Here is a 25,864-nt window from a genome sequence, read left to right as displayed (position 1 = left end):
GCCAGGTCGAGCATGCTGATGCACGCAGCGGAGCGTTAACACCGGATTTCGCTGCAGATATGCACTCAAATCATCACCACTAACCGTCTAATAAATGTCAATCACATAGCGATAATTAAAGCAGCTCCAACAGGCACTGAGCTGCACCTACATAGGGCGTTATAACTTAAAACCAGACTAAGTCCTCCAATAGCTGGCACTGTTATGGTATCCAAGAGTGCTTAAACAAGTCACTGAAACCAAACTGAGTGCTTTAATGAAGCCCATGTGATCTTTAGCCTGTCTCAAAAGGGAAGCAAGCCAACAAAGTTCCCCCGAACACAGCCAGAATGCACATAGATGCTTAACTTCCCCTCAACAGATTACAATACTGCAACAGTGCTTATAAAAATTGTGATCTTTATTTAAACCCAAGCTACAGTGTCAGATGATGTATAGTACAACACAGTAAGACAGGGCATTACTGGCATGAAAATACAACTTTCGATTTCATCGCTCAAAGGGGAAAGAGGAGGTGAGTGTTTATCCTCCAGAAGTAATGTAAATGATAAAATATTACATCAACAAATTGTGTACTTTAAACTACACACAAATGCTCAAATGTAGGACAAGCCACAAAAATCAACGACTTGCTCAAAGAAGCTTTACTGTTATAGAGGAGAGGAGTGGGGACAAAACCATAACATTTGTAGAAAATATCAAAAAACTTAACAGATTCCTAAAAGGTCCTAAAGCCTTTACATAAAAATTTCCAAACATCACAGTTATGTGTTCAACAGAAATATTACAGGGGCTGATCTGCACTGGCTCCTCATGATGCTGGTTAGAGCTATCTACAAACATGTCAAGAGCAGAGCGAGGGCTCTCAGGCGTACATGTCCTCGCGGTCGGCGTTGTAGATCTCGCCCTCCTGCAGGGAGGCAAAGTTCAGGAAGTGTGAGGGCCGATGGACTTCATGGTAGAACTCTTTGGGGTTGGCAAGCTGCAGGTCGTACTTCATGTTGGGATCGTGGCGCACGCCTGTGGCAAGACAAGTCAACACAATCATTACTGACAGTCCTCTGTAATTGACAACTTGGTGACACACATGACTTAAGTGTGAGTGGTGACCTAATAGGCCACTGTTTTTAACATTTAGTTCTCAAGCTGTGAAGCACATTTTCATTGTAAAATCAATTAAACCGGCGTGAGGTCAGAATGGAAACATCAATATATGGCACCGATTTGTCACAAATGAAAACAAATTGAGGACGTGACACAGTTTTACACTCTCTTTTAAAGCTCAGTCATGCAGCTCTTCCAATAAAGTAATTACACAATAAAAGTTAATCTAATAAAATTATAAACATTGGCTACTGACCCATGAAGTTGTAATTCCAGGAAACTTGGCCTGGCACCATGAAGAAGCCCAGGAAGCGGTCAGAGAGTAGCATCTGTACTCTTTCATAATGTGATGGCAAGTAGCCTTTAGGGTTGTTGCCCTTGTCTGTGTTCTGGCGACCCCATTCATAACCACTAGGCGTCAACTTGTACGCTGTTAGAGTGCATGAGCCTGGAGTGAAGCTGAAAATTAAAGGTAAAATGCATTTTAATACAACAAGGTTATATGTGGCAATAACTGCAACATCTTATATTTTAGAAGCAGACCACAAATGCAAATAAAGCTTGTGTTTTTCATTATTTTTTGGGAGCAAAATCTTTGGTGAATCAGTTTTCTACTACAGTACTTCAACCGTTATACAAGACAATTTCACAGTTTTTTTCACAGAATTTTTGCAGGGAGGACACCATCTTTTTAAGGTCGAAATGGAAAATACTTAGAGAAGTTAAGATCTGACAGCAAAATTCTTAATTAAATACTAGTAGCTTTAAAAATGTGATTTATAGACCTAAAACAGTCTACTTATTTCAAACGGGAGTAAAGTGGCCAGTCTCACAAACCAATGAACCACAGGAACCAATGAAAATCTGGAACACGCATACAAGTAAAAAAGTTTGACATTTTCCTGCAGTCTCAAAACTCCTGCTGTGCCAGAGAGAACAGGCCTCTTGAAAAGAAACCCACCTGCAAGTGATGATGATGGTCTTTTCTCCATCCCAAGATGGGTTATCAGCCATGATCTTGGCATGTGTGGTGACATCCTGTGGGGACAGCTGTGGTGACTCATTAGGCTGCGTGTGGATCCAGCCGAGGGGCTCCATTTCCTGTTAAAGAAAAAGATCTTTAGATCCTTTTCAAAGTAGCCTTTTCAACTAACACAGTTATGATAAAATAGTCAGAATGAGCTGGGAAATTCTCTGTGTAGACTTCTTACTTTCAGGTATTCATGACCAGGCAGCTGGTTGGGCAGGTGGACAGTCTGGTGTGTCCCCCACTGAGGGACCATGACGATGCAACGGATCTCCTTCACCTGGGGGTTGTCTGGCGGGCTGGTACCATACAGGTAGCCTGCAATCTGGTACAACACAACATGGTCTGAATCTACAGGAGCAGTTTGTTTACTTTGCAAACACATGAAAAATGAAATATGCAGCAGTAGAATAGCAGGCTTATAGACAGTTAAAGAAATGAAGTGCAGTACTATAAATACATACCTGTGCTCGCAGATCTGAGATGCAGATGAACTTCTTGAGAACATTTTTGGGCAGGATGTAGGTGTAACCCGTCTCCTTGATGTCATCAGAGGACACGTAGATGTGGTTGGTTCGGAGGTGGAGGTTGGCAGCAGATATGGCCCTGACAGAAAGAGGACAAACAACATTAAAGCCAACTGACATAATGATGACTGCATAGTTAAGCATTCACTTTAATGTACTTCGATGTTAATTGTTCATTATGGATCAATCTTAAACTCAATCCTGAAGGAAGAAATGCCCTAAAGCAAAATGTGAAAACCAAACAAACCGCTTGCATACCTGACTCTCCATTCGGTCTTAGAGGAGAAGGTCTGGGTCTCGTAGTTGGAGGTGGTGGACGTGATGATTTCGTCTCCATGCTTGTTGACAGTGCGGGTCTGTGTGGCGGTGAGCTGCGACTGTTCCTTGGTCTGCTTCTCAATCTCAGCAATTTGCTGACGCTGCTGTGACGGGGCGGAGATCTCCATACCCAGGATGATGTCACGGATCTCAGACTGGGTCAGTGAAGCCACGTTCACACTGGATGGAGAGAAAGGAAGCATTGATAACTGAAATCAGATCTGGTTTCATTCCGTTCTCAGTTACAGAAAATTTAATTCCTTAGATACTGTGGTCCCAATATAACACAAACAGCTATTTGTGCTACACGCTGCCTTTATGTTACAGAAAAACACTTACTTGTTCTTTTTGCCATAATCGGCCAGAATGAGGTCTTTGAGTTGCACCTCCACCTTGATCCATTCCTCATCGGTGAGCGTGGGCCAAATGTGATGGGGCTCTGTGATGGTTGTTTTATCCGGTTTCAGAATCACCTTGGCTCGGTCGTTATTGACATGGAGCGCTCTGAGGATCAGGATGAGTCGAGAGAAGGCCTAGAGATGGAGCAGACAACCAAACACAAACTATTTACACAGGGAAATAAGGTGAGCTCACAAAACATAAACGTACCTTCAGGAGTTTTGTTAGGAAAACTTAGGTGTAAGTCACAACCACAGGGACAAGTTTGTCTTTTAGTCACTACCAGTTGTAAATAAACACAGACGCTTTCCAACAGCTTGGTATGACATTTCCATTAAAAAAAAAACAATCCAGCGACATAACTTTATTACAATCTGTTTAATACTAGTCTGACTATAAAGGAGGGGGTGAAACTCACTGTGTAAGATGAGATGGTCTTGAGCCAGTCATCATAAAGGTTGAACAACACCATCTGTGGTTCTGTAGCCTTCAGGATCAGGTCTCCAAACTTCTCCACCTTCAGACAAGCCTGGAAGGGCAGCTGCAACTCTGAGCCCTTGATCACAATGTTGGGGAAGTCGAGCAAGTGGACCTGCACAGCGAGAACAAAGGCATCAAGACTGGAAAAGTATTGCAATGTGGTTTCACCTTCTAAAAATTATACCCAGATTATCCTTCAAGATTTTTAAGTATTATAGCAGTTAACAGCATAAAAGAGACTCACCTCCAGAGGGTCCAACATGCCCTTCCTGGTTACAATGATCTGTTTCGGCTGTTCTTCCACGGGGAGGGAGCGAATCAAGGCAGCCACTTCTTCAGCTGTCTTCCATTTGGCCAGCTACAAATAAACAAAAATTAAGTTATACACTCGGGGCAAAAATTCGACTTCCTGTCAAAAAACTAAACGGTCATTTCAAAGTAAAAGAAAATGTTTGTGTGCACCTGTGCCATTTAACTCAACTGTTAAGGTACACAGTCTTATTTGACTAAAAATAAATCTCTGTGCAGACTTCAGATGACTTCTTAACATAGATTCGAAGACTGTGATTAAAGTTTAAGGAGACAAAGCAAAAACTAAGTTCAGCCCAGTCTTACTGTAAAGGACCTTTTTCCTGGTCAAAAGAATGATTTTTCTCACATTAAGAACAAATAAATCAAAATAATCATCAATGCCACAGGGTAGGCTGGTGTTTACTAAATTAAGTAGCGTTTGAGCATCACTGCACCTGTCCCAGACGTTTCTGTCCAGCCCATACAGATGTGTGGATGATTTTGAGGAAGAGTTGACCAGTCCTGGGATTGAAGATGAAAATGGCTCCATTGATGGGCTTCGTGGTCAAGTTACCCTCAAAGGTCTGTTGAGATACATGGAGAATACATTTGACTAAATTCAAAGTTTTTGTTTTGTTTTTTTTTTTGCATATTCCTATTAAAAATCTACACATCCAGACATTTTATTTAGACCACTGTCAGCCCAAAACAAAACATACAATTTTACAACATCACAGTTCTCTGCTCACCTTGTGGATGGTGACTCTGTAGACATTCGTGTCATCCACAAACCAGATGATCTGGTTGGAGAAGAGTTCACCATAGTTTTGTGAGGACAGGTACGGCTCAGTGGGTTCTGAGGAGTACAGCTGCAGACCTTTGCGGATGCGCTCCCTGAGCACATACAGGGCAGGGTTGGCCTTCATGATCTTGGCCATGGCCTGCTGGATCAGAGGCTTGCTTCCAGGGAACCAGTTACCATAAGCACTACAGAGGGAGAACAAATAAAAAGTAGCGTCAGGACGACATAGAATTTTGTCTTTTGCGCATGCTTTTCTCCATTGACACCCAGAGAAAAACATTTCAGAGTTCAGTAAACAGCTAACAACATTTGAGCTGCTATAAGTACTGTACTATGTCCACCTACAAAAATTTGGGAACCCGGTGTGAAGAATTCATAGGCTAATGCAAAACATACATGATGACATGAACAAGTAGATGCCAAAATCCAAGCAATGCTGTCAGTATTTGTTTGACAACCTTCTAGCCTTTTTTCAGGACACATAATGCACTGAGACTCTTGTAGTCAGATATAAAAATCACTGGTTTGTCATTTTCAATAACTTAACAAAGCCATGTTGTTTATATTTGTGCATGTAACGATCCTCACCTGTGGAGGTTGTAAGCCAGGTCGATAGCAATGAGCACTCCAGTGGGGGAGGGGTAGATACTCATGTTGTCTGTGGTGTAGTCCAGGAATTTGGCCCTGGCGTAGCGCTCAATGTCGTGAGAGTCGTAGTCACCCCAACGGAGCTGAATGTCAATCCAGTACTTCTGTGTGGTGGTGCTGTCCATCACATCCCTGCAGGAGGAGGTGAACATTTTTAGCTCAAACTAGCTGAGTATATAGCCTTTCCATGTTCTTTCATTATGACGGTTTCCGAAACATCTTCACAGCACTGGTGTAACATTTCACATTTTCAGAATTCTCAAACACATTAACACAAATATTCATGTAAATACGACTCCAAAATTCATACTTTGAGTCAGCAAGCAGCGATGGCCGAGAGACATTCCACTTGTATGAAGCAAAGAGGAGGATGTCTGCACAGGATGAGTTCATCTTGTATGACTTCCTGGGATGGATGGTCTCCTTCTGCACTGTCTCAATCTCCAGGGCATCCAGCTCCTGGTCAAACACCTGAAAAAAGATTCACAATGTGACGCGACTAAGTTTTTGAGCAAATGAAATCGTTTTGCCATATTTTTTTTAACATAGTTCTAAATTAAGCAAAAGCTCCTGTACTGCAGAGTGAAAAGGTGGATCAAAGACCAGTACTCACCTGACAGAGATCCATGACAATGCTCTCATGAATCTTCTGCCACAAGTGAGCCCTGAAGATCTGAATGAGGGAGATCTTCAGCGTGGGGATCTTGCCGTGCATGAAGATTCCTGTCAAGTCAAGCTGCACTTGGAAACCCACATATACCTAGAAACAAAAAGATGATACACACTATAATTCAGCTCAGACGTTGTTTAATCTCTCCAACCCAACAATGAAGAATGATCTGTAGGATATATTTTAATGAATGCTGGTCATACTTACATTGGCTCTGTTGATGGTGGGTGACCACCAAAGTGTGAATCGACGGTTGGGGATCTGGTTGAGACCAGACCTCTGAGCATTAGTCAGTTTCTTCCATTTCATGGACTCCTCAAAGCCGCTGGCCTTTTCCCTAAGGTACAGAGAGCCAATTTGTTCGTAATTGCAATTAATTAACTGTACAACAAATTAGCTTTTTAGTATATTCAATTACGCACTCAAGAGGCAAATAGATCAGAATCAGGTCACAATGTAACAGCCATATCAAGTGTAAAAGTGATTTGGTTAATGAGCAAATCTGACTCCAAAGTACACCAATATGATTCATAGCGCTCAAAGGGCTCTCACCAGAAGAGACCCTCCCAGGTGGGGAAGTAAGTGCCTTTGAAGAGTGTGTGCTCCAGGATGCCCTCCACACCGCCCAGAGCCTGGATCATGTCTGTGCGATAGTTGTTCAGGTTCCACAGTTTTCCATCGTGCCTCTGGTGGGTCCACCAGAATGGATTCTGTTTCAGCACCTGCATTCAATCAGGACAGAAAACATCGATACAATCGATGTCTGCATCTTGGTGTTAACTAATAAATGTTAAACATATATTTCCCTTTGTTAACATCTAAATTTATGCATTTTTATTAGAAACAAACAACTGCTGCATAGTACATTCAATTCAATTTAGTTTATTTGAAAGGGGACAATACAATTTCATAAAACACATGATTACACATGGTTAGAAAAGCCAGAATTAGCCGGAAGGCTAGTTTTCATCTGGGACAAACACAAACTATTTTTATTTTGGCAATTTTATGGTCCAACTCAGGACAAACTTCACATTGTTTTGTCTTAGAAAATCCCCAAGGCATTAGAAAGACTCACAAACTAGCCTTTAGCCTTTTAGTCTTCTTGGGTTACACTGGCATACATATGAATTATTAAAAAGGACCTCTTTATATAGTAGAGCTCTTTATAACATCAGCGTCTGCTCCTTACCTGATACTGTTTGAAGTCTGTTCTGACTCTCCAGCCTTTATCATAGGCCAGTGTGTGTCTGTCCTTCTGAAAAAGTGTGTTGATGCGAGGGATTCCTCTGTCCCACGAGTCCTCCAGATCCTCCAGAGTCAGACGTCTGGAATAAAGAAAACACACTATTTGCCTTGTCTAGTTTTTGCTCAGGTTTGGTTAATATTTATTTAATCAGTGCAGCAAAGAGGCCAGTGAATCTGGTTCTTGTTGAGGTTTTCCAAAAACCAAGTCTGACTAAGACTGTACCTGTTCTGAGCAATGGCCTCCTGTCTCTTGAGGGCATACTCAGCCCAGACCCTCTGAGAGTCAATGAACTCGCTCTCCCACGGCTGAATGTAACGATACAAGTTAGGAATGAGCTGGTCTTCTTCGTGACTCATTCCAGACCTGAAGTGGGTGATGCCCACATCTGTCTGCTTGGACCACCTGGTGAAGAGAAGACAATTGAATGTTTAATTTGCTGAGGTATCAGAAAAATGTACGCAATTAACGTACAACAACTACGGGTCAACAAACATCTGTATCTGACAGACGACTTACCGCAGGTCTGACTGGGGGATAAGCACGTGGCCCATGGACAACATGCCAAGGCCACCCAACTCCTTGGGAGTGTAGAAGACTACAGGAGGGAAGCGGCTAGGCATTTTGGAGTTCAGGCCGATCTTGATACGTGTCTGAATCTTGTTCTCACACTTTACCAGCAGGTCCAGGAGCTCCTGGGTGTTGACGACAGCCTCACGGAAGTAGGTCATCAGACCAATCAGAGCTGTGTTCCATTTGTTCACGATCTGCCGGTGAGAACAAGACAGTGAATTACGATAACTTAATAACTTAACATAACTGGTTTTATCCAATTGTGTTTTCTATGTTACCACTTTGGGATGAAAGTTGTCTGCTAACCTTGGTGAAGGTTGTGGAGCCAGAGGCCATCAGGATCTGACGCACTCTGTTGTGGAAACGCTGCATTGATTCATCATCCACACGCAGGAAACACTGTGCTGTCCTCTCTTTGGTTACCTGCACAAGTGCAATAACATGTAAACTTTTGATAAAAACTCATTTGTTTGAAAAAAGAGATTCGCTTTAATATTGATTATTTATCAGTTTACAGTTGTTTGAAACCATCCAAGGCTGGTCATTAGCACAACTGTTTCATATTTTGGCCTCCTCACCTCATTCTGCAGGTTCCAGACACCATCCTTGTGAGTAAACTCCTCATAGCTGGTGCGGCACTTGGGGAGGATGCGGCACTCAAAGCCACACATGTTGAAGAGCAGGTTGGGGTTGTCTTTGCTGTAGACCGACACAAAGCTGTTCTCCCACTGGACTGTGGTCACAGACCTGGGCAGGCGATTCTTGATGTCCCAGAACACGGCACGTCCCCTGAGAGGAATAATATTAGACAAGTCAAAACTTTTGGTCTAAAGACTCAAGAGGCTAATGTTCCACAGAGCACAGTAAGATGTAATAGAGGAGTCAAAGATTTGGGTAGAAACTCACAGGTTGACATCATGCTTCATCAGTCTCATGCGGGCGTCACGAGGCCAACACTTCTTGTTGTTGTAACCCACTATGTTCTCATTGTTGGGGTCTGGATGCTCTGTCAGATATCTCTGGATCAGGTCTCTGGCCTCATCAGCAGAGAACCTGGGAAAAAAGTCACATCACTTACAATTTATGTTTTCTTCCAGAGGAGAAATTTTGCCTTTTTTCAGCTGCTCTCACAGTTGCACACAATTTTGTTACACAAATCAATAGAAGTTATCATTTTGGTGATGAAACTGCACCTGAAGAAGATGTGGATACGGTCGATGTAGCGGCAGTACAGTCTGATTGGGTGAGCGCTCTCTGTGGCCGTGTCCTGGAAACTGAGGAAGTCATTTGGCATCTGAGGTGGGCCAGCCATCTCACTGGCTCGGTGTAAGCCGAGCACCAGCAGGTCCATCACCAGGCCGTAATACTGCACGATGAATGAGGCAAACTGGAGTCCCCTGATGATGCCGTAAGAGTTGGTGTGGTTCATGTCCTATGTGAGAAACAAAGAGGAAAACATTTAGCCCGATTGCCAGTAAAAATTTAACTGCATAAAAACAGGCAGTATGTTCTCAAAATGCTACATAAATTCAAGCATGCCTATACACTAAGCTACAAATTATTTATCACAATTATGTTTAAGATACAGGAATGAATCTCAAACAACTGCATTTACCTTGTAGTTGATAACCACGTTGTTCTTGGCTGTCATGTAATCAGCAATATTGTGGTCAACAATAAGACGCAGCAGCCTGTTGAGCAACGTCAGATCAATCTTCTCATACATTTTCTCATAGCGGGACTCCAGCATCACGTTGCACTCTCCCTCAGCAGTCTCCCACACGTCCTGTAAGTTGTTGATGCCTGAGGAGAATAAACAAATAGCTCTCAAATACGGCCTAGAATTTGTTCCTCCTAATACAGTGGGATTATCGGATTTGGAGACGACATTGACAAACAAACTGACAGTTTATTTTCACCTGTATCTATTTGGCAGCACACAATTTGATCAACAACACTTTTCCAATTTAGCTAGCCTGAGTCCAGCCTTACCTTGGCACCACTTGTAGACCAGCAGTGGTGGTGGTTCAGTGTCAGCAGGTTTGATCCAGGGTGGGAACAGGCGCCTTTTGTCTGCTTCATACCACAGGTACTGGTCCAGGTAGGCGTCTGTGATCTTCTCCAGGGGCTCCACATCGTACACCGGCACCAAGTGACTGTAAAGGTCCATGAACTCAATACCCACCTGCAAAAGAAGAAAATGTTGTTAGACTGACAAAGGAATGAAATAGAATGAGTGAGAAACAGCTGTATCAAGAAATGCAAGCCTACAAAATGGAGATGGAATTTTTTCTTATGAATAAGCCAACATACCGTCTATGTTATGTTAGGATATGTCTATCTTTTTTCCCCAACATCTTATATTGTAGTGTTAAAATAGACTTGTGAAATGTCATAAGAAAAGAATAAATGTTTAAAAAAAGTTTTTTCTGTGCTTCAAATTTCACATCATCTAAAAAACTGTGCCTGAAATTCTCAAAAACAGATGTGTAGTATCTTAGTACTGACCTCTTTGAATGCTCTCTGTGTGAGCAGGTGACGTTTGATCCTGGAAAGGGCCTCGTGAGGATTGTCGTAGGCCTGCTCTATCAGTCCCAGCTCCTCCCTCTGACTCTGGTTCAGACGAGACTTCACACTTGGGGGCACACAAACAATAACTGAATAATCTACCAAAACAAATCTTCTGGCAGCTGTGTTGCCTGGTGTGATGAAGCAGATCATGTTGTAAGCATGTTTACCTGTAGGCCTCTTTGAGCCTCTCCAGGGCCAGGATGAGCAGCTTGGTGTCGTGTTTGTAGGACAGAGGAGGGAAAGGGATGGGCGAGAACCGCCGACTCTCCAGCCAGTGCACAGTTGTGGTGTAAATGGCTACTGCTTCTTCTGCTGTGATGTAGGGACCATCCTGCAAGTAAAATTTACACACGTCAGCAAAAATATGGCAAATGTTAAGAATCCAGGTTTTAAAGTCCAACAGCACAAATATTTATAATTTATTGTTTGTGTTTAAAGTTGTTAATAATAATAACATAAATCATAACAAATATCTGAATAGTGGGAGGCCAACTGCAACTGCAGTCAGCAATAATAGAACCACTATTAATTTTATTATTCCTCCAGTTCTTACGCACAGGCAAGCACACCAATGCAAGTGCGCCTTTGTAAGAGGACATTCAAACCTTCACTTTAAATTTGTTGAGTGCAATATATGCATTATAAATCTATCGCTGCAACACTTTTAATGTAGCAAGTATCTTTAAGGTCAACAATTAAAAAGCACCAAAACTTAAGTAACCAATACAGCAGTTTATGAAGCACTATAGTGCTAAAAATGACAAATGAAAGTTCTGATAACTGAGGGCAATTTGAACTTTGCTCTGAGTATCACCTTCAGGTAGTTGTGCTGTCGCTCTTGCTCAGCTTTCAGGTACAGACGGGTCAGTCTGCCCAGATTCTTCTTGCACACCGTCTTGTCCACAGTGGCTCCACGACGAATTCGCTCACGGTTGTAATGAGCTGTGTTGGTCCACCAGTCAGCTTTGGCCTTCACATAACGAAGGATCATGTTCTCAATGGGAGTGGGCAGGCCAGGCACCTAAAATGATCAAGGGTAAAAATAAGAATCCATACTTTTTTCAGTCATACTCAACTGTAACTGTCAAGAAATTAAACATTTTTTAATTAGTCTCTTTGTGAAGCTGCACTTATATACTTGTATATGAAATAATACTGGACATTTACATTCCTCATCACAAGTAGTGCAGGAGATGTTGCCTGTATTATCTGAATCAACACATGCAAGTCAGAAAAAAAACAAAACAGGTCAGAACACAACTTCATGTGCTAAAAGCTTGACATTGCACTTGCTATTTTACGAGACTAAATTCAAATGGAACAGCATTTTTGTGATTCGTCCCCAACAGCAGACAGTCCCCTCCCTGATACTGCACTCAGTCACAGTGGAAGATGATCCTGTGAAGCACTGACCTTCCAGGGAATGTTGGCTTTCCAGCACCTCCAGGACTCACTGAGATGCTGCAGGATGGTTCTGGCCTTGTTCTGTTTGATGCCCTCAGGCATCATATCCAAGATGTCGTGCATCACTGCGGCACGCAACTCCAGGTCAAAGTGAGACTCCACACGCTGTTTGGTCACAGTCTTGGCTACACCCTTTGAGTGACGTCCTGTGGGGCAAAATGAAACAAAGCTGCTGCTTAAACCAGTACAGATCTTCACAGTGAATACTGCTGACTGCATCACACCACTGGTGGCTCAAACGATTAAATATGTGTGCATACCTTCAAACTGCCTGGCCAGCAGATTTCCCAGCCACCTCTCCAACAGAGGAGTGATGCCCCTCATGAAGAACAGCCACACTCTCCAGCCAGGAGCCCAGAAGCCACAACCTGGACCTTTGCCCACAGGACCCTGATCAAACACACACAGCAAACAACAGAATTGAACTTTAAGGTGCAAAGACAATTTGTCAGTCCTTAGCTTCTTCTGTAGTTTGTGGGGAAATAACACAACTTCAAATAGACACTGACATACAACTTAATGAAACAACCGCCTGAATAATTAAATATATTGTGTTTTACTCACTGTGTTGAACCTGTAGTAGATGAGATGCTTCAGGTCTTTGCACATCCGGATTTGTCTCATCAGCTTGTACTTGTAGCGGTACATGCCTGTCAGCTGACCCACATGAGCGAAGATGTACTGCAGCCCATCAGCCAACTACAATGCAGAGAAACAGCTCTGAGATTAACCAAGTGTGAAACCACTGTGTAGAATAATCAGTCATGTCCAAACAATGTCGAAATAGAACCACCACTAAACCAAAACACTAAGAGAAACACCTGTCACAAAAGTACATCAATGTGTTCAACACTGTGAGTACTTAAGTTGTACCTATCACATTATGTTATATAAATAAATCCTTCTTCTAAACAATAACAAAACAAAAAACAATGATGAAAAAAAAAAAACACTTCCACTCTGTGGCTCAGTTTGTCCAGTTAGCAAAGTTGCTGGATTTACAGAAAACTATGCCTATCCCTTAAGATGGGAAGTCTTGCTCAAAATTCAGAGCTAAACTAACCTGGAAAGCGTCAACATTTCCCAGTCTGTACTGCACGTGGCTGTCAACCACCAGCTTGCTCAGACGTAGCACCTCTCTGCACAAATGGAAGGCATTGCCGAATCTGGACTTCTTTCTCTCCTGGAGGATGGACAATAAGAACACAGTTTTAGGTCAACTCAGGTTAAGGAGCGACAGAGGCACCAAAATGGATTTCTTTCACCTAAGCACAATATAATGTTACAAAAGTGAAATAATGGGTAGTTCTGCCCTCGAGAATGTACCTTTGTAGTCAGTGTCTTGACAGGCTTCAAGTTGAAGTTGTAGTCCAGATGCAGATAGTTGAGGTTCTTACGGTGGATGAGCAGATTGAGCATGTTGTAGCCCTGTCTGCACACCTGTAGGCCGACCTCCACCCAGTCCAGCTTGGTGGACTGAAAGAACTTCGTGGCCTTAAAGGAGCGGAACAGATACCTGAAATACAACAGAGGAAAAAGCTTTTTCAGAAACTTGACTGGTGAGCAAAAAAAAAAACGTTTTGATGACAAGGACATTTTAACCACAAATCGAAATATAACTCATAATGTTTACCTCTTCTTCTGGGCTTTGGGTGGTCTGTGTTTGAGAGCATTGAGCACATAGTACTTCAACAGTTTCTGGTACGACACACGCACTTTCACTGGTTGTCCTGCAGGGCAATGCTCGCGGTACCTGTACAATATTTAAACATTTCAAGTTTCATATTTTCAAACCTTATTTCACATCTGAATAAAATAACAAGACAAAGCCAATCCATCTATTTTTGATTAGTACATTATGACAGATTTAATTTTGTAACAACATGTTGGCAGTTTGCTCACCAGTTCTTGATCAGGGGGATATCAATGGCGCGCCTTGTGCGACCAGATCGGAGGTTGAAGGGTCTCGGTGCCCAAAGCAGAGCAATGCCATTGGCAGTGTTGTCTGTGTAGAGTGGGGTCTCTTTAAGGAAAGGCTCCACATACTCAGGAAGCTCAAACTCTTCATCGTCATCAGGCAGAGGCTCTTGGCTCTGAGTGAGAACAGAAAATAAAAACAACAATTTAAAAGTCACTTAGTCATAGAAAGACTAAAGGTGTCATTTATTTAAATAATAAGTATCTGAATGGTGACGAGTGCACTGCAGCTGCAGCCAGTAATGAATTAAGAAGTCACTATTCACTTTACTATTCCTCCAGTTCTTACGCACAGGCAAGCAGGCCAATGCAAGTGCGCCTTTGTAAGAGGATTTCATTTAAAACGATACACAACTTTTTCTGCAAGAATAATATTCGTCTTTTCTCAGCTGCTAATAGGAGAAGGTGGATAAAAAGCAACACTTACCTTGACAGAATGTCTGTGTGAAATAGGGTTGATCAGCGGGTCAAAGTAGAATGCTGGTAGATCTGGATCCTCTGTCTTGATAAACACCACATTTGGTGTGTGGTACCTGTATTTAAAAAAGGCACAAGTGTTTATTTCATATAGCTATTATGAATGATATTGTAGCAACGTTAGTCACTTAATGAGCAAAGAAAGACTTTTTTAATCCATGAATAATTTTGTTCTATTTTGCAATGAGCTGGCTTTTCACTCATCAAGTTCTTACCAGGTGAGATGAACATGGTGCGGCAAGTTGTTGTACAAGTAGGGGAAGGCAATCTTGTACTCCGTCCTGATGGGCTGTCGGATGATAATTTTGTTGATGTCATTGAACTCGTTCCAGTCTTCATCCCTGCGCGAGAAAGAGAGATGGATCACTTAAACCACAAGTCATCTAGCATCTATTCTTTCTTGATGTTTCCTTTACAGTACTCTGCCTTCATATTTCAATTACTGTAGGTTTATCATTGCATACAAGCAGAAAATACATACTGGAGGTTGATGTCTCTGACCAACGGCTCAAACTTTGGTCCCCCAGGGATGGCCATGTTTAAGGCCTTAGAAGTGAAGAAGGCCTTGAGGTCAAAGAGATAAAAGTAATTGAAATCCACCAGGTCCGTCAGCAGCTGATTGGCCAGACGGTACAGCGTGGACATCATGGGTAGAGTGAACTGCCAGCGCCGATAGGTGGTGCCATTCACAAATCTGAATAGGGCACAAAGGAATTTACAGTTATTTATCAAGTAACACATCAGCTGATATGCACAATTTTAAGTCTTAGTCTTTAAAGAAGAGACATGAATGCTTACTTGGCAGTGTCTTTGAGGGGCTGATGCTCATAGAACCACTCCACAACTGAGCCATCTTCCTCGGGATCAAGCTCCATCTGAATGGCCTCCAGAGGTTCCACATCCAATATGTTATCAGCATAGTCCAGAGGCGGCTCCTCATCATCAAATGGTGGAAAGCGCATACGCTTGAAGTGCCGACGATCACGCTTCTCACGACGCATCATGATCCACATGGTGCTGCAATCAGGACAAGTGATACCAATGATTTCACATATTTTAGACATATATATGCATGCAATGCACTGAGAATATAGAGCCAACTGGAACTACAGTGAAGCATGGGATTACAATCTCTCACTTACCCCCACTGAGCAATGTACACTGGCTCTATGACCCAAGGGATTTCATTCACAAAGGAAATAGCTCCTGTGATGTGGTAGAGTACAGGCACATCTCGGATCTGTTCCCAGGGCATAGGCATGTTTTCCAGCAGCTTCAGCACTGCGTGGGGCATGTACTTGAGGGCACTGTTTTAAAAAAAAAAAAAAAAAGACACAGAATGAGCTAATGCAACAGGAATCAATCTTCTTAAACAAGCAAACAAATCAACACCTTCTGTACAACAGGATTAATTTTTACCCGAGGTAGACCCTCTTGTCATGGCGAAACTTTCTATTGGTCATGTCTCCATGGTCCCTGATGATTTTGCGGACATGTTCAGGAGGCATGTCTTCCTTCTGAGCGTCCACAAAGCCAAACTTTCTCTTTTCGGAGTAGCGCTTTGCCTGCAGCTGCTGCCATTTTCTTGCTATAGAGTTGGAAGACAGTAAATACATGAAAGTAAGTTCATAAAAGTGTATAACATTGTAGCTTACAAATAACACCTTGAAAGTGCTGTCATGAGTCAAAACCAACATACCTTTCTCTTGCAGTTTTTCCTCAGACATGTAGTCAGGGATGGGCGCAGGTGGGGGTACACCTGGTGGCATCGCTGGTGGGACCCCTCTGTAGGGGAAGGTAGCCGCCATGGCGCCTCACTGTGCAAAACAAAAACACCAAACAACGAATCACAATCTGTACGGACCATATCCAACCTATGAGACTGTGTATTAATAAAACCCCAAAGAGTGAGGTTGCGGGTCAAAAATAATAAAATACATTCAATCTAGCACAAATAAAATGTCTACTTTCTGACAAAGTCTGTTACATTAGTGCATTAGTTTTGTGGCCAGTGTCACGGCAAAATCTGACAGCAAGCCTGTTGCTAAATCTGTGTCGTCCGGTTTATAAATTTCTACACCTGCTTTTATCTGGATCGAACAATCAGAATGTGCTAATACACACAGGTTAATGTCTCTGGTAAAAGGAAAAGTGTGTCTTTTTAAAACTACAATGCTTCTTGAAACAAATAGTTGTGACCCAAAAAAAGTTGCAGTTTATGGCATAATCAGGCACAACATTTAGGACAACTGAAGCAATGCTACAGATTCCATTGTTTACACTACATGTGTTTAGTATGTCTGTTATTAGTTCAGTTCACCCACCTACAAACTGTGCAATAAAAATGTAAATAATGATGTTGCACAATTGCATAGAAACTTTGCTGTAAATATTGTATATTTTCTTCTAGAAGAAGAAAATATTTATATCTATGCACTGTGCTGCTCTCTTTTTTATTCAAACTGTTCTATTTGCTGCTGTTACACTGTAAATTTCCCCGCTGTGGGATCAATAAAGGTTTAATCTATCTATCTATCCTTGTTAAGACTTCATCTAACTAGATATCCACTTAGATTCCATATATATAAAAAAAATAAATCTATTTCTTTTGCAATACATATCCTATGAGCTACAACCAAACACTCATTGATGAAATAATTTTAAAGAGCTACTAACAATTTCAGTCACTCTGCAAGGGTTGCAATCACTTTTAGACAACTGGAAAATTACATTACAAGAGTTTCATTGTTCCTTTAGAGTCATTTACAATAGTAAAAACAACCGAATTGGTTATAACGTAGTACAAAGACGAAGTAAATAAGTGCAGAAATCAAAAATATTTACTTTGTAGCACAACGCTATTTTCAACAATCGGTAGGTCTTCGTAAAATTTATATCGAACTTACTTCCTTTCCAAACAAAGTATGAGAACCGCTCAAAGTTAGCTTTAACTGAGTATTGTTAGTTAGTGACATTTGCTAATTCAACACAAAATACGACTGTTGCACGTTTAATTGTCTGCTTAGCTGCAACATTATCTTGCTCATAATTAACGAGCTAGCAAAGTTAGCTCAACATGGCTTCCCAAACGAGACCAATCCAGTACCTACGCAAAAACCAGCGCACTACTAAGGCAAAACAATTGGTAGTTCGGTAAAAGTGGACGACATAAACTGCGAATAACTTAAACTACGTGCAAACAAATCTGCGACACATTATTCCACATCGGTTAGTTGGAGCTATTGATTAGGCCGAGCGTGGACGGAGCGGTTGAATGCTAGCTTCAACGGCTAACGGCTGCGTGTTCCGTAACAAAAGCAAAAAAAGACCAACACACACCTCGCTACCTTCACTCCCAGCGCAGTCTGTTAACGTCGGAGACAACTTGGATCCACACACAGTGAACTAACACAACATTTCTCTCTTATTGTCCTCTTTTTCTGCTTCAGTGTTGTGTTGATGCGTCTTCATCCAACCGCATCACGCACGACGAACGACGGCGGCCACACGATGAACGCAGCTCAGTGGAAATCACAGACCAAAGATACGCAGGATTTTTAGTGTATCGAGCGGTGAACTGGAGCGGCTCTACGTAGGAAAGATGCGCAAACGTTGAATTAGCGCAATTTTCAAGTACCCGGATGATCCTATATCCGGTGCACTGCTGCCCCCTGCAGGTCTGGAGTGCACCCTGCAGGGCTTCAACTACAGGTGAACTGAGCATTAGTGGGTTAATTATTATCCCTGGGTGGTTTTATTATTATTACCCTCAAAAAATGGACTGTTAAACAACCTCTTCATGACACTGGATTTTTTTTAACTGAGCTGAGCTGTTTGAGTTCTTTTATCACTCATTTTATTCAGTCTTCATCGTGCTCTGTAATGAATTTGGATTTTCCAACAAAGAATATACACAGTTTAGCCAAGTGTTCACAAAACATTTTCAAGCTGGTCAATTTTTAACAAATGAATGCCTGTTGTGACTTTAAATCACTGAGATCAGATAATGTGACCAGTACACAGGTACTACTTTCACCAGTGACTATCTAAGGCCACCTTAAAATGTAGTTCAACTCAAATTACACAATGCCACAGATGATAAGAGAAAGATGAGAAAAGACTGTTGTCATGATGACATGTCACTTCAGGACTTCCATATTGTTGTAGAGACAGTGTGTGTTGAAAAAAAGAATACTTATTTCTCTAACTTACAAAGAATGGAGAGAATGTTATAAAATAATACATATTATGCTTATATTTGTACCCTATATAAATAATTCATCCCCTTTACAAGTTTGCCCTACTGGGACTGGCAGATCACTGTTGTTCAGAGGCATCTCCCTTCACAGACAAATACATATGATAACATAAAAAGGCATATTTAAATAATTAGATTGTTTTTTTTTCCAATCGGTGGTAACAAGCATGATTTCCAATTTGAAACTTTTCTCATTTTAGAAAATGTTGATCTGAACTGGAAAAAGAATCCATTTTCTCTGTACATCTGTATGAAGAATGCTTTTATACTGAGCAGGCTCAACTATTGTCACACTCTTTTATGTGGTCTACCCTAAAGCCTGAATGATCTGCTACAACTGATTCAGAACTGTGAGAGAACACTTGTTTTAAAGTCGTTACATTTGGTCGCCTTCTGGTTTCCATGCTGATTTTAAAATCATTTTATTTGTTGTAAACCACTTCATGATGTTGTATTGACATTTGGCTCTCATGCTTATGATCCAACCTCTTGGGTCATCTGGCACGAGTCTGTTACTCATTACAAAGTGCAGGAATAAAACCCGGGGTGACACAGCTTTTAACGTATATGCTCCAAGCTGCTGGAACAGTCTTCTGAGGCCACGAGAGCAGCTTCATCTCCAGACCTCCTACTGCAGCCTGGCTTTTGAATAGGTAAGTAAGTTTTCAGTAAGTACGGTTCATAAACATTACTTGCTTTCTTTAATTAATTAATGTAATTTTATTGCTGTAATGTTAATTTCAATCTGTATTATTTTATTTTATTTTAATGTTTTGTCATTTTAATCATTTGTGTATGTATATGTATATATGTATATATATATATATATATATATATATATATATATATATATATATAAATAATTCTAATTATTTCTGTTTTACTTCTGTTTTTGCTTTTTGAACTATTTTATCAAGTTTTTATTATTTTCTATTTTCTATTTTATGTTTTCTCCTTTTAGTCTACTTAATATATCTAATTTGTATAATTGTGCAATATTTCCATGTTTTCTCTTTTTCATCTAGTTTTTATATCTACTTAAAAAAACATTTATTTTAATATCTGTCCTTTAAAATCTTCAAATCTATTATTTGTCCTGTCTGTAATAATGGCTTATCAGTCATGTGTGACACACTTTGATCTGCACTGGACATAACTTTTATGTGCTCTTGCCTCAGTTTTTTCTCCTTTGTTTACTTTTGTGCATGTGTTTTGTATTATTGTTACTATTTATGTTTAGCCATTTTTACTGATTATATCTTTGTGATACCAAAAAACTATTTGCTAAAATATTTACAAAAATTCTGTATATAGATAGATAAAACTGATTATTTAAATAGCATAAAAAATATAAAGATACTGTAAAGTGCAGTGAAGGATCTGATAAACAATTGGCTCATATTAATTTTAATAAAAGTCAGTGTAACAACAGGAAAGTCTTAATCCTTGATTTAAGAGAGCAAAGAGTTGTATTAAATGGAAGTTATCTGAAAGTTTGTCCCAACTTTTTCCGCTTGACTTTTCTTGACAAAATAATTTCAAAAATATTTTTTGTGTGCCAGCTGTTTTATTTGTTCACGTAAAACAGCTGTTTTTGTTAAACTAAAATATGAAATTAGACAAATATTATTATCAAAAATCATTTAAGATACTGATTCTGGCACTTTTTGTTAATTAAATTTCAGTGCTTTACATTTCTGTGGCCTGGTGCTTTTATTCTGAAAAACGAGTGCGCCAGAAGAGGGCAGGTCTGATCCAACTCCGATTCAAACTGCAGAGTTTGTTCGCCCCTGATCGTCTCAAACTTCTTTCTGTGTTTGACAGACTCTCGGGCAGAATGTCGACAGCCGATGAAGTGCGGGAAAACGTGAAGGTATTAATGTGTGAACTTTTTATTCTGTCGGACTTTGTGGAGAGGGTTTTTCTAAAAGCTGCTCGGACACACAGTTACATAATAACTGTTCAGACGTTTTATCTGCAACCCACAAGTTTTTACTGAACTTGAAGCTACCGCTGCGACCTCAGTTAACCCGAAAGATTAGCAGCTGTTTGCACAAAGGTTGCAAAGTCTTCGAGTTTAAGAAATATTAAAGATTTTAAAATTGTTAAACTTGTAAAAGAAAGTTTGAAACTTAAAAACGAAACTTTTTATTTTCCTTTTTTTGTGCTTCATTTCCCTTGAATTGCAACATGACATCTACCAATCTGAATATATTAAAGGGACATAACTGATATTAGATTACTAAAAATGACTGAGCAAATCAGTGCATCATACTGCAGTTAATGCTACAGATTTGACAAATTTAGAGAATTACAGATAACAACCGTTAAAATACTAAAACTGTACATAATGTCCACATCAAAAATCTGTATTTTTATAAATGTAATCTTCTTTCTTTTCTTTCTTTTTTTTTTAATACAATAACTGACCACAAAATTAAACTTTTTTTCTCTTTTACTTAATTAAAATCAGAAGAATAGTCTGTATTTAACAGATTTTGGAATGAAAAAATGGTAAATGACTTTTTAACTGTTGTTTTCCAGATCTCCCCAGTTTTGTTAAATTACAGATATGTAGTAAAATCACAAAATATATTAACTTATTGATTTACATGCTGACTGTACAAAAAAGGAGGCAAGACTGTAAATAATGTCCAGCCATTTCAAAAATAAATGAGTCTAATGTCAATCGGTAAAAAAATCTATTTATTTTGCAGATATTTACTCTTATTTTTTTTTACTGTTTTCACAGTTGAATGTGTTTGTTTTCTTGCACCTTTCCTGTCAGACTGCCACTACTTTTTATGCCATTTTTTTACACTCTACTATGCTTGTAGTGAGGATGTGAGTTTTGTAATACTAGTTTCAATGTTCCAATTGAATTTGACCCACAACATCCTGTGAAGAAGTAGTCAGATGTTACAGCATGTTCAAAGTAGAACTGTAACAATTAATTCTAATGAGCTGCTGGAATTGTTGAAATATTTCTAAAGAGAAAAATCTGAAACGTCTGATTCCATTTTCCTAAACATAAATAATGTATGCTTATTTACTTCTCTGTGACAGTAAATTGAATAGTTTTTTTAGCCTGTGGACAAAACATTTTTCACCATTTTTCGACATTTTCTAGATGAAATGACAAAATGTTACTTGCAGCCGTAGTGTGTAGTTTCATGTTAACTGTTTATCTGTTAACTTGTGTGTCTCTGTGCAGAAATACTACGGCTCTCGAGTGGAGTCCTCTGATTTGCAAACCAGCGCTGCCACCTCCTCCTCCTGCGGTATTTCATTCCGGCCAATGCCAAAAAGCGTCAGAGATGCTCTGAGCCTGGTTCACCCCGAAGTCGCCAAAAAGTAAAGCAAACCCCTCTTTTGAATTAACCTTTGACTGATAAACTTCTGCAGCAATAACTGGAATCTACTTCTTGCATTCACAACAAATGTGTCCTCTTCCACTTATGTGATTATTTCATTACTCAGAAACATCAGGATTCTCACACTGAGTTGACAGATTTGAATGAATCCATCAAGATAACGAGACAGTTTTATGGAGAAATTACTCTCCTGTAAACACATTTAAAAGGATGACTTATATATCTTAAACCGTAACAGGACATCTGTATAGGCTGGATTGTCCTTCGTCTGTGGTAGCTGCTAGTAACGATGTTTTTCTCCAGATTCTTCGGTTGTGGTCTTCCGTTTCCATCGAAGCTTGAAGGCTGCAAAATCCTGGACCTCGGCAGCGGCTCCGGCAGAGACTGTTTTGCCTTCAGTAAACTTGTTGGACCGAACGGACATGTGACAGGCATCGATATGACGGAGGAGCTGGTAATTACACACAGCTGTAAACATGGCGCTTCAGCACTGTACTGTGTTTTTCACTGATTTAATTCAAACTTGTTTAGATCTCAGTGTCTAGTCAGTATGTCGAGTATCATCAGAAGACGTTTGGCTATGAGAAGCCCAACGTCACCTTCGTCCAGGGATACATGGAGAAGCTCAATGAAGCTGGCATCCAGAACGACTCTGTGGATGTTGTGATGTAAGTTTTGAATTCTAGCTGTGATTCTGCAAAATGTGTCCATTGATAAAGCTTCTGTAGGTTCATAAATAAACAGTTTTTCTCTCTAATCTGCTCAGATCCAACTGTGTAATCTGTTTGTGCGCTGACAAAAGAGCAGTAATGCAGGAAGCCTGCAACGCCCTCAAGGTTAGTCTGAAGAATCGATACAACTTAGCGCAACGACGTTTAAAATGTCCACAGAAAAATGAAACAGCGTTAATGGTCCCTCATTTAATACAGGAAGGAGGTGAACTGTACTTCAGTGACATGTATGCCAGCAAAGTCATTCCTGATCACATGAAGCAAGATCCAGTCCTGTGGGGTAAAAAAAAATCATCTAAAATTAGTGAAGTAAAAGGCAACAATACAGCACAGTATCCCTGTGTCACTGTTTTGTAACAGTCGTCTGGCTGCGGTAACTTTGTTTTCTGACTCAGGTGAGGGAATGAGCGGCTCTTTGTTCTGGCGAGACCTTATCTCGCTGGCACACAGCGTGGGTTTCAGCACTCCACTCCTTGTTTCTGCATCCCGCATTGTGGTCCACAACAATGAGCTCAAAGAAAAAGCAGGTACACAACATTGACCTGGAACAACGTTAAAGAATTATTTTGATTCTACAACTGAGCGATCTCTTCGTTTCACAGGCGACATCAGCTACATTTCAGCCACTTACAGGCTCTTTAAGCTGCCCAAAACTCCAGTGCTGTCCAGTGCGACTGTGACCTATAAAGGAACGATGGCAGACTCCCCTGATGAGCTGTACTTTGATTCCTTACACACTTTCAAGGTATAAAAGCCGCCTCAGAGAAGATCTATAGTGAATTGCTCTATTCATGTTTACAACATGACATTGATTAACCTGTTGTTCCAGTAAAATAAAAAAAATAAGCCTGCAAGTGTCATGGTTTTTAATTTCAGAGAATAGATGTGCATGTTTGCTTCAACAAAATAATATTTAATGTTATTGAACTAGTAAGATTAGCGTTTACTTTCATCCCCTGCAGAAAGACGTGGCCGTGGAGGTAAATGGAGAGATGGCAGCAATCCTCCAGACTTCACGTTTCTGCTCAGATTTCAAGATCCAGATGTTGGATAAACCTGATTCCAACTCCGAGTCAGCACCACAGGTAGATGATATTCTGGGTTCACTGTGGCTAAAATGCTTTAATTCTGAAAGCTTATCTACTGGCTTCATTAAGAAAGACTGTAGAGTTGATCCACTTTTTAAAATACAACTGCAGTTATTTGATACCTGCAGCAGCGTACTGTAAATTCTGATAGCTACAGGTTTGTTTAAGTTACTGATCGATGATTTTTTTATTTTTATATTTCCAGTACTGCCACCTCGACCCGTTTCTGTGGTCTGACAAAATGGGATCCTCTGTGAAACAATGCTCCAAATTAAACAAATAAAGAGGCAGCCGAATCCAGAAGAAAATGTGATGAAGATTCAAGATACCCGCAAAAATTAAACTCCTACTAAGTTCTTCTACGGATCTGTTTTTTCTAAATCATCTTAGTTATGTAGTTACAGCAATTTTATTCAGATAACTTCCTGTTTTGCAGGCGTAGTCATAGTCAATAGTGTCACTGTAAGATTACTACAAATAGTACATTTTATTCCACATTTGATTGTTTTGGTGTAGAGACTAAATGACAAAGTAACAACACTTTCTTGAACTTATTAAGTAACTAGTGAACACAAAAAAAGAGTTTTTCTAATCTTAACATGAAAATCTGCATAAAAATGAACTGGAAGCGTCTTGCAAATATTTGTGTTGTATCTGTTGTCGTTCCTCTGTGCTTGTATTCAGTTCACTGCTGTATTCATGGACAGTGGCTAGATTTAGTCTCAGAAGAGTACAACAAGGCAAGTCTGACAACAGTGAACAACACAAATGGAAATAAAGACAAAAAGATGTAATAATCACTCAATGTGTCTGTTTGATAAGATAGCGCTGTATACTGTTATAAAAACATTTAAACACTTATCCTACTGACTCAGAACTATGCTTTTTTGTCATATCTCACCGTCTGTTTATTGTTCATGACTTTGTCAATAATTTTGTTCCTAATGACTCAAAATAATTTTCTGTTTCTGTCAGTATACTGGGGACTGTGGGGGACATCAGACTAAAGTACACAATTCTACCTATACAGTTTTAATAGATGGAACTATTGAGTTTATGTTTGCAGTGATTTAAGGATACACACTATCAGGGGGAATGTTCTCTCCGTCAGTCATTTTGAAGGAAACAGATTTCGTCATGTGCTTAATAACAACCCTCAATACCGCTCTGCCTAAAATAAAATGCTCAAAGTCAGAAATACAATATCTAATGTATTGATAAATTGTTTTATGGCCATAAAATTCCGTTTTTATGTTCTGTTATTTAAGATAAGACTAAAACACTACATCATGCTGACATGCAGTCTGAGCATGTTGAACAAAAGTGCGAAAGAAAGAAAGAAAAAGGACTTTTGTCAGAGCTCTATGTGTTTGGCTCTAACAATCTAGAATATAGCTCTATATTGCAGTTGTGGATGACAAGCAGATTAAGATTGGTCAGATTTTGCTTTGCTGAAATTTTGAGACAGAAATTTGACCAAAAGAATGCTACATGAAATTAGTTAAAACAAAATGATACCAGAATCAAAGGCTGGTAAAGATACTTTCAGGTAATAACAAGGATGGTACTTGGGACCAAAGCTGCAATTTGTATTAAAGAAAAGCATAGATATTTGACCCTATATGCTAATTAACTATGTTTCCAACGATTTTTTTTTCCAGATGACATTAATTACCTAACCAATAACATTTTGAGAAGAAATACTAAACGTTTTGCTATGCTATTCTTACTGTAGTTTGTTCTTGGGGTCTCCTGTCACTAGTCCTTATATGTTAAATATGTTGGTAGCAGGAGGTTAAACAGCAAAAGCAACAGTCTCATGACCTAAACCTAAATTAA

General features: G+C 40.1%; 2 protein-coding genes across 3 annotated transcripts; one reads left to right on the top strand and one right to left on the bottom strand.

Annotated features, from left to right (window-relative positions):
- Positions 1-382: 382 nt before the first annotated feature.
- Positions 383-18,081, bottom strand: prpf8 (pre-mRNA processing factor 8). Of its 2 annotated transcripts, none has more exons than XM_023295186.3 (43): positions 17,914-18,081; positions 16,274-16,391; positions 15,994-16,162; positions 15,717-15,881; positions 15,373-15,591; positions 15,056-15,268; positions 14,790-14,915; positions 14,525-14,630; positions 14,023-14,213; positions 13,754-13,873; positions 13,447-13,636; positions 13,184-13,303; positions 12,685-12,819; positions 12,381-12,510; positions 12,070-12,266; positions 11,471-11,677; positions 10,824-10,987; positions 10,594-10,720; positions 10,078-10,270; positions 9,701-9,888; positions 9,279-9,517; positions 8,992-9,138; positions 8,664-8,874; positions 8,392-8,508; positions 8,032-8,279; positions 7,738-7,917; positions 7,459-7,594; positions 6,819-6,988; positions 6,474-6,603; positions 6,210-6,356; positions 5,907-6,067; positions 5,537-5,728; positions 4,896-5,133; positions 4,602-4,730; positions 4,100-4,213; positions 3,794-3,967; positions 3,316-3,509; positions 2,917-3,156; positions 2,596-2,737; positions 2,316-2,456; positions 2,066-2,205; positions 1,361-1,563; positions 383-1,020 (listed from the first exon to the last, which is right to left on the bottom strand). In XM_023295186.3, exons 2-43 carry the CDS (start codon positions 16,380-16,382, stop codon positions 866-868), a joined length of 7,017 nt encoding a protein of 2,338 aa, XP_023150954.1. In that variant the 5' UTR covers positions 16,383-16,391; positions 17,914-18,081; the 3' UTR covers positions 383-865. The 2 variants fall into 2 exon arrangements, with proteins under 2 accessions (XP_023150954.1, XP_054868297.1); XM_055012322.1 differs by having other exon boundaries at positions 17,922-18,076.
- Positions 18,082-19,391: 1,310 nt separating this feature from the next.
- On the top strand, positions 19,392-24,886 carry zgc:153372 (uncharacterized protein LOC767695 homolog). Its single transcript, XM_023295190.3, has 11 exons — positions 19,392-19,485; positions 20,657-20,705; positions 22,047-22,186; positions 22,510-22,660; positions 22,738-22,874; positions 22,973-23,042; positions 23,136-23,217; positions 23,333-23,464; positions 23,540-23,682; positions 23,900-24,022; positions 24,231-24,886. The coding sequence occupies exons 2-11, from the start codon at positions 20,670-20,672 to the stop codon at positions 24,306-24,308; spliced, it is 1,092 nt and encodes a 363-aa protein (XP_023150958.2). The 5' UTR covers positions 19,392-19,485; positions 20,657-20,669; the 3' UTR covers positions 24,309-24,886.
- Positions 24,887-25,864: the final 978 nt, after the last annotated feature.

The sequence above is a fragment of the Amphiprion ocellaris genome, chromosome 7 (genome assembly GCF_022539595.1).
Source record: "Amphiprion ocellaris isolate individual 3 ecotype Okinawa chromosome 7, ASM2253959v1, whole genome shotgun sequence".
NCBI lineage: Eukaryota > Metazoa > Chordata > Actinopteri > Pomacentridae > Amphiprion > Amphiprion ocellaris.
The sequence above is the reverse complement of the archived record's forward strand: the minus strand, read 5'-3'. Positions and strand labels throughout refer to the sequence as shown.